The sequence below is a fragment of the Podarcis vaucheri genome (assembly GCF_965113315.1).
Source record: "Podarcis vaucheri genome assembly, chromosome: 4".
NCBI classification, from domain to species: Eukaryota; Metazoa; Chordata; class Lepidosauria; order Squamata; family Lacertidae; genus Podarcis; species Podarcis vaucheri.
In genome coordinates this window covers 42,955,565-42,971,445 of record NC_138762.1, presented here as the reverse complement: position 1 = coordinate 42,971,445, position 15,881 = coordinate 42,955,565, and the positions used below count along the sequence as shown (strand labels likewise).

The 15,881-nt window shown below is 42.9% G+C and overlaps 1 protein-coding gene across 1 annotated transcript in view; it reads right to left on the bottom strand.

The window, feature by feature from the left end:
• Positions 1–15,881, bottom strand: part of CD247 (CD247 molecule) — a 40,841-nt gene that overhangs the window by 6,340 nt on the left and 18,620 nt on the right. Inside the window, exons 2-3 of the mRNA XM_082221495.1 lie at positions 2,932–3,035; positions 426–482 (exon numbers count right to left, since the gene is read on the bottom strand). Coding sequence (XP_082077621.1) covers positions 426–482; positions 2,932–3,035 — 161 coding nt within the window. The remainder of the gene's footprint in view (positions 1–425; positions 483–2,931; positions 3,036–15,881) is intronic.

Here is a 15,881-nt window from a genome sequence, read left to right as displayed (position 1 = left end):
CAAACTGTGCTTTGAAGTCCCAACTATTGGGGCTTCAAACCGCAGCAGCATCTGACATCCCTAAGGCCACCTGTTTGATTTGGTCCACCAGGAGAACAGACTAAGATCTGGTCCACCAGACAGAAAAGATTCTCCACTTCTGATTTAAACCTAACTCCTGAGACCCACTCTATTGCCAGAAGATCTCACTGCCATTAACTCTACCCCCTTGCTAAGCTGGGGGAACTTGAGAGGACTCTGAACAAAAGGGGTAATGAATTTTAAAAATCTGCTTAGGATTTGCCCTGACTCTGGAGGAGTCCTAGTTGAATCTTGAGGGCAGATCCACGAAATCTGGTCTCATTTAATTGTCTGTCCTACTATAATTATTTTATTTGTGAAATAAAAATCATTCAATTTCAAGAAGACATAAGTTTAGTACTTACATTATATAGGTCCTCTGAATTCTGAGAAGTTTGAGGTTCAGGAGAGCCTTTGCATATCTGGAAAACACAAAGCCCATTTCTATCTCTGAATGTGACTTTAACAGGATAATTTCTGCTAGTGATTTATAAATGGTGCTTTATAAACCTACAACCCACACATTTCATGGCGATTCCAATATTCTCTTGTTCCCAAACTCGAATAACGCCAGTTACGTAAGTGTATGAAAACTGCATATTAAAAAAGCATGTAAAAATGTAGATTCATCATAGAATTTCTAGATCTTTGGTCATCTTTTCCTAAACTCTCAGGAACTATGCATACATTGTGATATGCAGAGCACCAAGCCGTTAAGAAGATCAAACATGTTTTAGGATATTAATAGAGTACTGAAAAGTTTATCTGCAGTGTTCTTGCAATCTTATCCTAACTTTATTTGCAGCTAAACAACCTCCTAGTGGCAATGGTAGAGATTTACCCATTTGTTGGTAAATGGAAAAATGGTTCCAAAGTAAGTATTGTTCATCAGGCACCTTTTAATGGCAGGTATGAAATCTCAAATTTCCAAGAGGGAAAGTGTTTTGTTTTGCTGTTTTGTTTTTAATTAGTTATTACTAAAGGTTTTCTTGTGTAATAAAAAAAGTACATAAAGCATCTCCACTTTCAGTTCATAGAGTCTTTTTCACAGTTCGTTTACATTCGTTATGAGGTACCGTTGTCATAGACATTATGCGGGGGGCATAAGTGGCAGAAAAAACTACACTCATTTAACTTCTCTCACAAAAAACATGAATAAACTCCACATTCCTGTACCTCCCATCCTCAGAATGATGGGGAATTCCCAACACAGAACTATGCTATATCACCTACGAAGTGCACCACATAATCCCACAGAAGACAGAATGAAACAAATGGGTACACGTGGAAATAGATAAAACCAGAAACACCCCCACTACAGTGTACACAAGAGGGAAAGTTGCAACAGGTCTGCATCTTCCCTTCTCTCTCTTTGTACTTCTTGTCTCTGTATACATTGCTTACCTGTGTGTGAATATGAATACAGAGTGGGAAAGGCAAAAGATTCAGTCTTTGCATTGATAACTCAGCTTGCAAAGGAGTCACCAGAGGACCACAAACAGCAGCTGCCACCATTTAAAATGTCTTTCATTAGGTTTGAAGGGATGGTTTTTGCTTTTCACTTGGCCAATATCTGGGGCTGGAAGCAAGCAGCTGGTTGTCAATTGACTTACTCCTCGATCAGAATCTCAGTGGTAAAACAGAGAAACCCTTTCACTAGGGTACTTTACCATGCCCTCCCTAATGATCACCTTCTTGACTCGGCAATGGGCAGAAGTTTTGACTCCAGTAGTTATAAACAATGTGTATCAGGCAGTGGGAATGTAAACCAATTTCTTTACCCTCAGGCTAGCTCATGAAAGGTTTCCAATGTTAAGATCAGCTGTTTTCTGCTGGACTCAAGCATCGCGGCCCCTTCTTGCCCACTGCCTATATTTTCACTTCTTCATTTAAAGCTTTCTTCTTCTGTATTTAATGCCCGTGAGAAAAGGGACCAAGTTTACAGTCATATTGTTGCTTCCTGCTTATAGGTCAGCAGGGGGAACTTCCAGCCCATCTGCCTCATTAGGTCAGCCACACTTCTCCATTCGGCCGGCAAGGCCATTTTGGCCAAGCCACACCCACACAGGACTGAACTCTGCACATCAGCAGATACACAGGATATACAGTCCTGCTTTCTGCAACCTCATACCTGACATCAGGGGTAGGGCAGGTGTGTATGGTTTCAGAGGAAAAAAAAGTCTCTTGAGCCAAATGGAGAAGACTGGCAGGTGAAGTTTAGCTTGCAGGCCAGAGATTTCCCACCTGGTCCTAAGGAATCAATGAAGAGACCGCAAAGTGCCAGGCATCTCCAGTGACTTCTCAGGATACCCTCCTTCAGGAATGGGGAACCTGTGGTCCTCCAGATGTGGCTGGATTTCAACTGTCATCACCCCAGGTGCCCAGTCAGCATGGCCAGTGGTCAGGGGTGATGGGAATTGAAGTCCAGCAAGGACACCAGTTTACCATCCTTGCACAACTTCGTTGTTCCATCTACTGATCCCAGAAAGGGCTTGGGAGGATCCAGCAAGTTTAAAGAAACCTACTGCTGAGTGGTGAGAAGTTCCTTAGCACAAAGCATCTTTGATTTCCTCAGGTTATACATGACTGTATAACCATCCAAAGCATTGTCCAGCATACCAGGTGCCCAGTGGAATGCTCTGTTGAAATGCTGAAGTTTCCAAACACCATGGATAACCGGTTTCTCAAATGAATCCAAGTGTCCAACAGCTCATCGGTGCTCATCCTTATTCTCGTGTTGGAAAAAGTGGGTGGAATTGGGGCAGGAAATTGAAGACACGGAGTTTACAAATAAAAATACAAGTTTCACAGGTCATTCCTTGTATGTTAAAGATCAAGAGTCTTCCCATTTTAAAGAGGCTTAGGACTCACCTTTAGTTTTACGAAACAGGCTGTGATGATTATAGCATAAATCAAGAGGATCCCATCCAGAATGTAGCAGAGTCTTGGATCTGTCAGGCCTAGGGCATTGGCATCTGCATTAAAAAACAAACAAACCCATGTGTTGATTATTGAGAAGGTTGCCCTGTACTGAGTCCAGAGTCAAACTACTGGTTCCCCTCACTCAGTGGCTCTTCATGGCTTCAAATAGGTACCACTCCGGCGGGAAGGTAAACGGCGTTTCTGTGCACTGCTCTGGTTTGCCAGAAGCGGCTTAGTCATGCTGGCCACATGACCTGGAAGCTGTACGCCAGCTCCCTCTGCCAGTAAAGCAAGATGAGCGCCACAACCCCAGAGTCGGTCACAACTGGACCTAATGGTCAGGAGTACCTTTACCTTTAGTGACTAGAGATCAATAATACAAATGCTAATTGGGCAAATTAACAGACAAAGAGGTTGATGGGTTTCTTAGAATGACCACCTCCGGGTTTCATTAGAGATGTGATTGAACAGTTCACAAGACAGTAACATTTGCATGAATCGGTACCAATGTGCTATCAAATTAAACAATTAATGGGTGACACAAACACTAAGGGCTGCCCCATCCCACTTTCCTGCAGCTAAAGGACCAAACTCCACATTGGGTCAGTCATATATTTTAACAAACAAATTTTTCTCCACTTTATTTTGGAGTAAAAAAACACCCATCAAGCCCCAATTCTGGCTCAGCAAGCTGCCTAGATTGCGAGACCATGCTGGTTTTTTTGCTAAAAAACACCCCCTTATCTGACTGCTGGTTACTCCCAGATGTGCTGCTTACAGTAACAGTTGCCTAGACTGAGATGCATATCCCCACCCCTATCTAAAGACTCATCCAGCCTGCTCAGCGGTTCCTAGAGAAACACTACAAAAAAGGATGCTAGTATACTGTATATCCATATTCACATTTGCCTACTCTAGAGGAAAGATTATGGTGCTGTCTTTGAAGCAGCAGCAGCAGAGAAAAATCAGAGGTGGGGATTAGAGGAAAATTCAGTACTCAGGGACTCAGATCCAAATGAAGTCACACTAAAGTCCCAGTGAAGATATTCAAAAGAGTATGGTGGCACCTTAAAAATTTATTATGGCAGCAGCTTTTGTGAATTCCAGTCTCAAATGACAATGATCAAACACCAACGGCCGCACTCTGGCTCTAATCCTTAACTGGTCATTCTAGAACAAAGGAGCTTCCAGGGGAGACTGAAATGTGAAACCACTGAATTTCAATTCATCAAGAGACTCAGTGCTATTACTTGTGGACTGAATCAGGGCAGGGTTTTTTAATCACACTATGTGTCGTTAATTGGCTTACCAATGCCAGGGTTTTCTCATCACCAACATCTTTTTTTGTGAATGGCCAAATAGCCATTTGTATACTTTTATGCACGTCCACTGCCTTTTGATCTGGCTGTTTACAGTTCCCTCCCCACTACCATGTGTATAGACACCTGCACCTCAGGATAATGCTGAATGCATCTGATGAAGTCAACTGTACAAAAGCTGCTGCCATAATGAATGTATTAGTCTTTTAAGGTGCTGCAAAACTCTTTGTTGGCAGTTTGCTGCAACAGCCTCATCTGGCTACTCCTCAGGAAAATGAAATTAATTGAACTTAAAACAATTGCATGAAATTGAGTATAGATTTCAACAGGATTAAAGCACAATCTCAATGAAGGCCAGTTAAAGGCTGATCAGAATAAACACGAGTATGTATCACATGGAACAAGGTCAAGTTACAGCAACATTTAAAGAGGACAGTCTCTCTCATACATGTACACGGTTTGATTTTTTGTTTCAATCAAATGCAGTCATAAATTTCCATTCTTGGGGAAACTGCCCTACTCATGCTGGCTCCAATCCATGTGTGGAGAGGCTGTAGTTCAGTCTTGGAGCACATGGTAGTGGGTTCAGTCTCTAGCTACAACAGAGAAAAGCTTCTGTCTGAAGTGCCAGCAAGCCAGTGTCAGTAGGTGTAGACAGTACCAAGCTAGATGGAAAAAAACTGTCAATTTCTTTGCAATTGTCCAATTATGGTTTAAAACAGTGCCATGAGGTGTGAGCATCCTTTTCAGAGAAAACTACTGAATGAAAATTTGCATAGCTTAACAAAATACTGAACTCTTTCAGCCCTAGTAGGAAGGGTAGCCCCCATAAGAGACAGGTTAAAAACAACAACAACAGTCTGTTTCCCAACAGATTAGCCTGCTGAAGTTTCATTGTAACAAGATAGTTTTGTTGAAGCACGAGATTGGAAGTCACTATAAAGGAAAGGAAACCTGTGCGCTCGAGGTAAAATGGAGCTTAGCTTCTGACATCAGTGCAAAGAGTTCCCTTGGCTGTTTGTGGCATTCGGTGTGGTTACGCTCAGTGTTTTCAGCCCCCTCCTCTCTGACCTGACAGCTGTGCCTCCTGCCTGCAAGGTTTCCTGAGTGCAACGTTTCCTTTACTAAGTTTCAAGACCAAGTGCAGAAAAAGTTTATGCCATAAAGCAGGGATGGGAAAGCTGTGGCTGTCCAGATTCAGCCACACTGGCTACAGCTGATGTGTCTGGAACAGACGAAGTTGCCATACCTTGGCAGACCATTAGGACCCATCAAGCTCAGCTTGTCGGAGACCCACCTAAAAATGCTGGGCGTTGAACTGAGACCTTCTGCACGCAAAGTGGATGTTCTATCACTGCTCTACCCTTGCTGAAATCCAACAACGCAGGGGAGGGGCACAATATCATTTGTTGCTGATATTGTGATCACCAAGGATTAAGAGCCAATAGGCTGAATACAAACTCCAAGACATGTAAGAAAAAGCAAGGTTCTGAAGAGATGCAGGGCACAGTTTCCTCCCACTCTTGTAGACATACTTCTACATCTACAACACACTAAAAACCAAAGCAATAGGAAGCTTTCATAGAACAAGAAAAAGAGGACTGGAATTTAGAACAACTGTCTAGCCAAAAGCAAGCTGGGAGAGTTTCTTCTCAGCCAAGTTCTTAAAACACAAACACACACAAAAACCAACAGCATGTGAACACGAGTCTTCCTGAAAGTCTAGGGGAAAGATATGAACTTTGAAACCTGCCTTCATGCCACAGCAGCCATTCTTAACTTATTCATCTCTTGAGGGGGCTGGCAGCAGCATCAAACACACTTAGTCACATTCAGAGGAGGAGAAACACACATGCACAGCTGTTTCCATTCTAGAAGACTAGAACCAAAAGAGAGTCACAATGTTAGCAAACGAGAGCAAAGTTTGTGCAGAAGTAGGTGTGAGCCAGTTGAGCTGCTGTCAAAGCCCCCACGAGCATTGTACAGAGGTGGACAATTCTCCCCGTGGCCCATTTCCCCACGCAGTCTCTGTGTAAGCATCCAACACACAGATTTCCTTCCCTGGGTGTAAATTTATTCCATAGCTTAATAAACAAATGCCTTTGCCACCCTAGTGACATTATAATTCATAAGTGAGCTAAACTTCATTTCATAGACTTGGGGGCAGACGGAACCCCACGGTACATGTAACTGGATGTTTTTAAAGTATAAACATATATGTGCAGGGCCTGTGAATCAACACTGGGTCAATCTGAGCAGAGGTGTTGAGAAACTCAAATGTATATACTGCTTGAGACATAAGAATATTCCAGTTTAAAACCAGGCTGAAAAGCTCCTCGGCTTCCTTAGAACAGGACAAAATCCTCTCAGTGTCCATATATTTGATTAAATCCACAAAAATGTATGCCGTAATAGATTAGTTATTCCTTGAGGTACTGTTTTGACAGGATGGCTGAGGGGAAATTGGCCTTTCAGATGTTTGCCAGACAATATAGCTCCCATCATCACAGCTAATGGGAGTTGGGGTCCAATAACATCTGGTGGGTACAAAATGTCCCACATCTGGTCTATAATAATGTTCCAAATCATGGCAGCAAACTTACTTCACTTACGAGATTCTTGTCTAGAAGCTAGACAAATTCATGGGGGGAAATAAAAATCAGGCCCTGCTGGGCCAAAAAGGTTCCCACCTCTGGTCTGGATAACGCAGCCTTGATTTTTACAGGCTTGTTTGTTAATACTTTAATTTATTGTTCATCCATGGCGTGTGGGGGTGGGGTTTAAAGGTTGTAAACCACTTTGGGTGAGCTTGCCCCCCCCAAAAAAAAATGTTTTAAAATATGATTAAATAACATAACGTAGCATAATCCCTCCAGTAAACAGTTGGTGAAGAAGGGAGAACGTGGGAGTAGATCCAGCCCTTGCTTCTAAAAGAGCCACTCATCAGAAGTGTCTCAGCTTTTCATATGAAAGAGCTCAAATCAATGCAAGAGGTTTCAGGGCACAAAGGCAACCTATGCTGTATGTTAAATGAAACCATTGCTTTCATGAACAATCTTGTAAAGTTAAGCAATACGGTAGTTGGTTTTCCTCTTATTGAACTATTGCTTATTCAAACATACGCAAACACTCATATCTATTCTTCTCTGTGCTAGAGATCATCACATTGGTCTCTGAACAGCAAGTGGAACCTCTATATGAAAGATAGAAAATGTGACTTTTGCAGTAAGAGCTGTACAAGGGTAAGCTGATGCAGACCACATTGTCATGTAAGTACACACACAAGATACTGCACGCACCATGCTATAAACGCATTATGCAATCACACAATAACAGTTCAAATGATTTAAGAGGACATTTTTTTTTATCCCATCTAGAAAGTGGAAGAGAATTATGGGCACTGCAAGCTGACAGAAATGGCATTCTCCTCACATTACTAGGACATGGAAATCATGTTTTTTGCCATTGCAAAGGACAAGTTTCCTATCATCTACATGCAGGTCGTGAAATCTCAGGAAAATCAATTACCAAATTCAATCACCTAATTGAATTAGCTCAGAGTTTTCCATCTCCATATTAGCAGTTATTGTCCATCTTCCCAGCCCAGACAGTGATCTTCTCAAGGGGCGCAATTACTTATGCTCAGCATCCATACCTTCTGAAAAGGTCAAGTACAGCATTTTCCATAAATTCCATTTTCTCATCCTCCAACTTACTACTATATATACATACATAAATTTTATTTGTATGCCACCTTTCCGTAGTTCAAACAATGCTCAACGCAGCTTACAACATAACAAAAGTAGTCCTACTATATCAGATTCAAGAGTCAAAACACATAAAGGAAATGGTTAAGAAACATGAAGCAGAAAGTTGGAATGAATGGACAGCTCTCCCAAAGGAGGATTGTAGAAAGTGGAAGCTATCAAGGATCAGTATTAAGGCCTTGTTCATTAATAACCTGGAGAGTCATTAAGGCTTTATGCATTAAGGGTGAGCAGTGAGGTAGCAGTTTCCTGATGATACCAAATTATTCAGGGTGGTTAAAACAGAAAGGGACTGCAAGGAAAAGAAACTTTTCAAACTGGGTGAAGGGAGTAAAATGGCAAATACAATTCAATTTAAGCAAGTGTAAAATTATGCATGTGGGGGGGTGTCAATTTCACACATATGTTCACAGGGTCTGAACTGGCAGTGACTGGCCAGGAATGAGACCTTCAGGTCATAACAGAGAGCTCAGTGAAGATGCTGACCTAGTGTGCAGCACCTGTGAAAATCCTGTGCTTGTCCATATCATATGCCATTACAGTGATACCTTTGGTTAAGAACTTAATTTGTTCCGGAGGTCCGTACTTAACCTGAAACTGTTCTTAACCTGAAGCACCACTTTAGCTAATGGGGCCTCCCGCAGCTGCACCACCGCACAATTTCTGTTCTCATCCTGAAGCAAAGTTCTTAACTCGAGGTACTATTTCTGGGTTAGTGGAGTCTGTAACCTGAAGCATCTGTAACTGAAGTGTCTGTAACCCGAGGTACCACTGTATGCAAATCTATGGCGTTGCCTCACCTTGTAAAGGACATTGCAGAGCTGCAAAAAAACTCAGAAAAGTGCAAGAAAAACAATCAAGGGGTTGGAGCAACTCTCCTGTGAGAAACGTTTACATTTGTGGCTTTTTGCTTTACAGAAAATGTGAATTGGAGATGACATGAAAGAGTTGTATAAAATTATGCATAGTATAGAGAACGTAGGTAGTGAGACGTTTTCCCCTCACACATACAATGCTAGATTGGGATATCCAATGAAGCTGGATATTGGGAGGTTCAGAACAGGCAAAAGTAAATACTTATTCACATAGCACGTGGTTGAATTATGGAATTCACACCCACAAAAAGGTAGTGATGGCCACTAACCTGGAGCACTTTAAAAGGCCTGAAAGAGGCAAGACAGCAGCGGTTTGGTGGCAGGCAGGAGATGGTCAGGGGTGACACCCACCGTGTACTAAGGCAGCAGATGGGTAAATAGTTACAAGTCAAGGATAGGGAACCCCAGGGGCCTTATGCAACCCTCCAGGCCTCACTGGCTGGCCCTCAGAACTCTTCTCAGCTCACACACCTGGGCTCAGATCTGCTTTTGCCTCTGGCCCTGTTCAGCACTGGACACAGCAAACATAGGCTGCCTATGGAGGAATGTGACCCGTGGGCTGACCCACCTCTGGTATAAGCAGATATTCCCTCCCTAATTCACTCACCTGCTGCTGACCCATTAAATGAAGACTGGGTTATATCACTGTACAGTGTCTTCTCGCTTCTCACGCAGGGAGCGAGAAGTGCAGCCGGAATGCGTACAGCCACAATATTAGAAAAAACTGTAGAGCAAAAATAGCTTCAGCCATTCCGACCTCAGCATCTACCCAGCAACTTGATTCCTTTCATATTAAGGTAAGTTTAACTATTTTTAGGCCTTCAGAGGCCTTGTACAAAAGATAAGAACTGCAAAAAACAACAACTTCACCAGTCAAGTACATCCACATGTCAAGTGATGATTTGTGAGTATGAAATGACTATTCAACAATATTTTCAAAATACCATGCAGTTATACAGCTAAAACCTTCACCCACAATGGTGAAAGGAATGCACATTTGGGTGGTTGAGGCTGCTGTTTTAAAATCAGACACCACAAACCTGATGTAAAAGTGCTTCTCAGTATCTTGGCATATGCTTTTCTAAATGGACATTTAGGAATAGTGTAAATTTCAATAACATTTCAATTTTTATTATATTGTGAATATGAGCTGACGTTTTTGTTCTGGGGGTTCCTCTCCTGTTCCCCCCCTTCTTTTTGGTGTGTGTGTGTGTGCACGCGTGCGTGTGTTCTTTCTTTAATAATTCTATAATTTTTAAAAGAACTTTTTGAAAAGAAATGGTGTAAATTTAAAACCTTAAGATCCCCACATGTGACAAGAGTAGATGGATATATTTCATTATGGGGCTATGCACTGGGATAAGCCTGTCATGTGCTGTGAAGATGACCGTGTCTGTGAAATCTATGGATATATGCAGCACAGAAAGGTGGTCAGGAGAGAGAATTCCCCATAGACTCACTTCTGTCAGTGACAGAACTGGAGTTGGAACAAAAACTTTTAAACTCCATCCTCAAAATAAATAGGGCTGAGTTCAGAGAAAATATATTTCAGATAGGAGCATTCATGCAAAATATTTCTCTTTTAGAAAGAGTGGAATACAGCTTCCCCCTGCGCCAACAAAATGCAGAAAAAAAACTGCCCCCTCTGTCCCTTTTGTGCCTCCCCTAATATTTTTGGGGCACTACCATAAACTGCTGGAAGGTTGCAGCACCTGCTGTGGATGTAGAGACCAATATGGGAGAGACTTTTTTGTTGCAGCTGGGGCAGATGGAAGCATCCAGTTACGCTTCTGCTGAACCACCACGGTGTTTCTTCTCTCTGCTCTCTTCCAGCAGTCATTCCTCTGGCGGTCACTGCTGTGGATACACAACCTGACTGTCTTTCTGCAGTCACTGTGGTTGTCTGCAAGGGATTCCCACATGGCAGCCTTCATGTCTCATTTGCAGACATCTTTGTAACACAGAGCAGGTGTGTCAACAGGTCTGGTCCCGAAGCCAGCTCCCCGTAAAGCATGTCCTTGGGGAACCTGCCATCTTTCATTCTGTTGACATGACCAGCGTAGACATTGCTAAGACAGGAGTGCGAACATGCCGGAGAGGTGGGCTTGGCGGAGCGCATCTTTGTTTGAAACTCTGCCCTGCCATGTGATACTCAAAATCTTTCCGGCGCAGTGCATGTGGAAGGCATTGAGGTGTCATTCCTGGCGCTTGTAAGTTGCCCACAAATCACTTCCATAAAGTAATGTACTCAACACACAAACTTGGTAGACTTTCATCGTGGTATTGGACTTTTTAGCATCACATTCTCCCATACCCTTTTGGAGAGGGAAGCTATTGCCATAGCTGTCTTGTCAATACACTTGTACAATAAGTGTGTGTGTGTGTGTGTGTGTGTGTGTGTGTGTGAGTGAGAGAGAGAGAGAGAGAGAGAGAGAGAGAGAGAATACACACACAAATTAATGAGGCTTAAGTAGGGATGGATCCAAATAATCTGAGAAAACTGAGCATCTCTACAATCTTAAATGTCCTCATTTCTTCATGATCTTTCCTTAAATCCCTAATTCATGAAGTGGCCACAAGACATATGTTAGATCTGAGGAGGGGACTAACACAACAGAAGCATTTTTCACACACAGAGCATCAAAATCAGTAAGACATATTTTGACCTACTCTAAAGGACTCATTTGTATACACATGTACATTCCTTTAAAGGTAAAGGTAAAGAGACCCCTGACCATTAGGTCCAGTTGCGGACGACTCTGGGGTTGCAGCGCTCATCTCGCTTTACTGGCCGAGGGAGCCGGTGTACAGCTTCAGAGTCATGTGGCCAGCATGACTAAGCCGCTTCTGGTGAACCAGAGCAGCGCACGGAAACGCTGTTTACCTTCCCGCCAGAGCGGTACCTATTTATCTACTTGCACTTTGATGTGCTTTCGAACTGCTAGGTTAGCTGGAGCTGGGACCGAGCAACAGGAGCTCACTCCATCGCGGGGATTCGAACTGCTGACCTTCTGATCAGCAAGCCCTAGGCTCTGTGGTTTAGACCACAGTGCCACCCGTGTCCCTATACATTCCCTTACTCAAAAGCTTTTCACTTGGTTGAGTGGCAGCAAAAAGGTAAACGGCCTTCATTGTGCTTCAGGGATGTCAAGTGATATGAAAGGTCTGTCTTATTTAATCAGTAGTGGTCATTTCATACACACAAATCTCCACTTGATGCTGCAAATTACTATGTGATGATGAACACAGTGTATGAATTCAGATTTAGTAGGGCACAGAAACAGTCTTGTTGTCTCAGCTTCCCATCTACACACAAACACACCTTTGAAGCCCAACATATCTCACAATGGTTTCCTCAAGGAGAGATATTTATCTAAACTCCACCTTCCTCAGCAAAGGTATGCTGGTATACTTGTTAGAAAGAGACTGATGAGAAAAATACACAATTGCTTAAGACTGGTCTTCTCAGAATTTCACATTCCTTTTGGAGAATGTAATAAATTGACTATTAAAGCCAGAAATCAATACAAAAAAATGCATAGTATGTAGATGAATGTCCTGTATCATTAAGAATTTATAAAGAGATTATAGGGTTCTGTTCAGTTATTTGGCCATACCCCATGAAGCATTCTATCATATATATTGTTGTTAAAGCCATGGGAAGGCACTGTGAAATACAAACTCAGTTTGAGGTGCACTCAGATTAAACATATATACAGGTCTAATATACAAAGCGGGACGCGGGTGGCGCTGTGGGCTAAAGCCTCAGCGCCTAGGGCTTGCCGATCGAAAGGTCGCGGCGGGGTGCGCTCCCGCTGCTCGGTCCCAGCGCCTGCCCACCTAGCAGTTCGAAAGCACCCCCGGGGGCAAGTAGATAAATAGGTACCGCTTACCAGCGGGAAGGTAAACGGCGTTCCGTGTGCGGCTCTGGCTCGCCAGAGCAGCGTTGTCATGCTGGCCACGTGACCCGGAAGTGTCTGCGGACAGCGCTGGCCCCCGGCCAATAGATGTGAGATGGGCGCACAAACCCCAGAGTCTGTCAAGACTGGCCCGTTCGGGCAGGGGTACCTTTACCTTTACCTTTAATATACAATGGCCTCAAGAATGCACATGGACTTTGAATCTCTGGAGCCAGGCCTTGTGATGCTGTCAATAACTTCCTAATCTGTATTACCATGAAAGTTTATACTTTATAGCACAAAGCAAATTTAGCTCTCTTGCATAAGCTTTTCAAATGTTCAAATGTAGTGTTCAAATGTAGCTAGCAACTCATATTTTATTAAGAAGCAATAATAAAGCTCAAATTAAGCTGAAAAGCACTGTAGAAAAACAAGTTTCAAAGAGAAATAGGGCAGATATAAGCAGTGGTAGGTCAAATTACAGCAGCCCATCATTCCGCCTATTTATATGAGGCTGAGGCTGGGCCAAAATTTTGATCCCCTCAAATTCCCCAAATATTAATTCCCTGTGAAAACATATAGCAATCTCTGGGGGCAGGAAAGACATTGTGTTTGGGAGAGGGGTTGGGTTTTTTTTTTGCTTATTATGTTATTTATTTTTACACTGTAAACCACCCTGTGATCCTCAGATGGAGAGTGGAAAATAAAATAAAATAAACTGCTTTTTTGTGGGGGAAGCAATTATCTCACTGGGTGCTTCCACATGACCTATTTATTGGGCTTTCATCCTGATTTGCTTGCACAAAGCTTAGGGGTGGAACCCCATCCCCACATGCCAATCTTGACCCTCCATCTGGGCTCTCGGTGCAGATTGGGCCCAGAGAGAGAAAGAGAGGACAACTGAATGGGCAGCAGTTACAGTGGCAAAGAGAAGAGAGCCCAATGGTGGCATTTTGCCCCCCTCCCCCCAAAAAAACACCTGGATCCAGCACTAAACATGTGTAAGAGCACCTGAACACAATCCCCTCTCTCATATCTTTATATAAAGACCCACTCAAGAGTGAAAGAACAAGCAAAAGCCAATACATTGCCCTCCTTTCCTAATGCAGAAACCACCCCCACCCTGCCCCTCAACCACAGCAGGAAGACACATTGAAGCTGCAGCGCAGGGGACGCTACATCAAATCACCTTTGAAATCGCCCTTGAAAGAGTCGCGCTAAGACCTCCTAAATGGTTTCCTCCTGCAGGATCCAAACCAAGTTCCCTCCCCCCTCCCCGTTTGTTGGATTCAAAGTCACTAGCATAAAAGCCACCTCCTCGGCGCAACGCTGCCTTGACTGGTAACCAATGTGACTTTCACAGCTAGACACAGTTAAGTGCCGCTTGGTGGGAAAGAAACAGAAGAAACAATTAAGGCAGAACAGAAAAAAGTGCAAAAAAGGAGAAGAAGTTACGAAAAGAAAATAGAAGGAATCTGGTTAGCAGGCAAAAATATGAGAAGGAATGTTAGGTGGTTAACTCATATCTGCCAGACTTCCAACAATAAAAATGAAATAAATTCACAAGGCTAACAGGGAAAAGGAACCTGTGGACCTCCAGGTGTTGGATAACAACACCCATCCTTCCTGACCAGTGACCATGTTGACGGGGGCTGATAGGAATTGTAGTTCAACAACATCTGGAAAGCACCAGGTTCCAACAAATGGGGGGGATCAACAAACTGCGACTGCATCCTGGTAAGACACAGAGGCAGTGGTGGATCCCAGGTCGAAGTTGGGGAGTTCAGTTCTGGACAGGGAAGGAACAGGTGTATGGTTTAGGGGTACTTTTAAATCCATCTTTGTCACTGTAGGCTCAGGTGACTTTTGTGGCAAGAAGCACCCATTATGAGCTTAGGTGGTCAGGGATAGCTTAGCCACTGTGATTCATGCGTTGGTAACTTCACAATTAGACTGCTGCAATGCATTCAGTGTGTAGCTTCCCTTGGGACTGGTCCAAAAGCTGCACTTGATGCAGAATACTGGAGTCAAGCTGTTGAGTGGATGCGCACATATTATTTCTGTGTTGAGGAAACAGTACTGGCTGCTGACCAGCTCCTGGGCCACGTTCAAGGTCTTGTTGTTAACACATAAAGTCCTGAACAACAGTGAATACTGCATGGAGATTGTTGAAATATTAAACATTTTAGACATGCATCTTAAAAATAAATAAATGGGGTAGGAGAAAAAGAAGATAATGAATGTTAATATGACAATATTGAATAGGAAAAGACCAGTTTCCAAATACAGTTTCCAGTTTCTGGAAACTGCAGGAGGGGAGTGTGCTTAGGTCCTGCTTGCACGTTTCCAACAAACATCTGGGCGGCCACTGTGAGAATCTGACACAGGACTAGATGGACCATGGGACTGATCCAGCAGGCTCTTCTGATGCTCTTGTGACAGTTTCTGCTGTTACCAAGGTAACAAATACCTCTGAAGGTCAAAGGGCAGCCCAGCAATGCAGATGGCCTATAATGACTATAAATATTTATTTGTCGAGTATTATCTTATGAATATGTTGTTTTGTTCGTTCTCTTTAACCCATCTACCTTATAATGAGTACCTTTTTAATCCGACCGATACTGGGGTCAAATACAGAGCAACAAAGGCAAAGTCTAAAACACAGGGGGGGAAGTGTGATGAACCACAGTTGTGTAAGGAGGTTAACCCTCTTTATAAAACCTACTTTACTAATCTGATATCCCAGTTAAATACATACTAAGACAAGCTGCTTTTTATCTTACATTGTAAACGGACAGGTGTCTTGTCTTTCCTGTATGTATTAGAAACCACAGAAACCCTTGACCATAAAGCATGTTCCTCAGTAATTTTCATTGTCGTACCTGAAGTGCAGGCGGTCCTTCTACAACAATGTGAGAACCATTGATCTGTTTGACTTTCTTTGTCTACAGCACTTTCCTATGTTTCATTTTTTGCATTTTTATGTTGACCCCACCTTTCATCTAAAAGAAAAATCCACCCTCCAGCACATCTAATAAA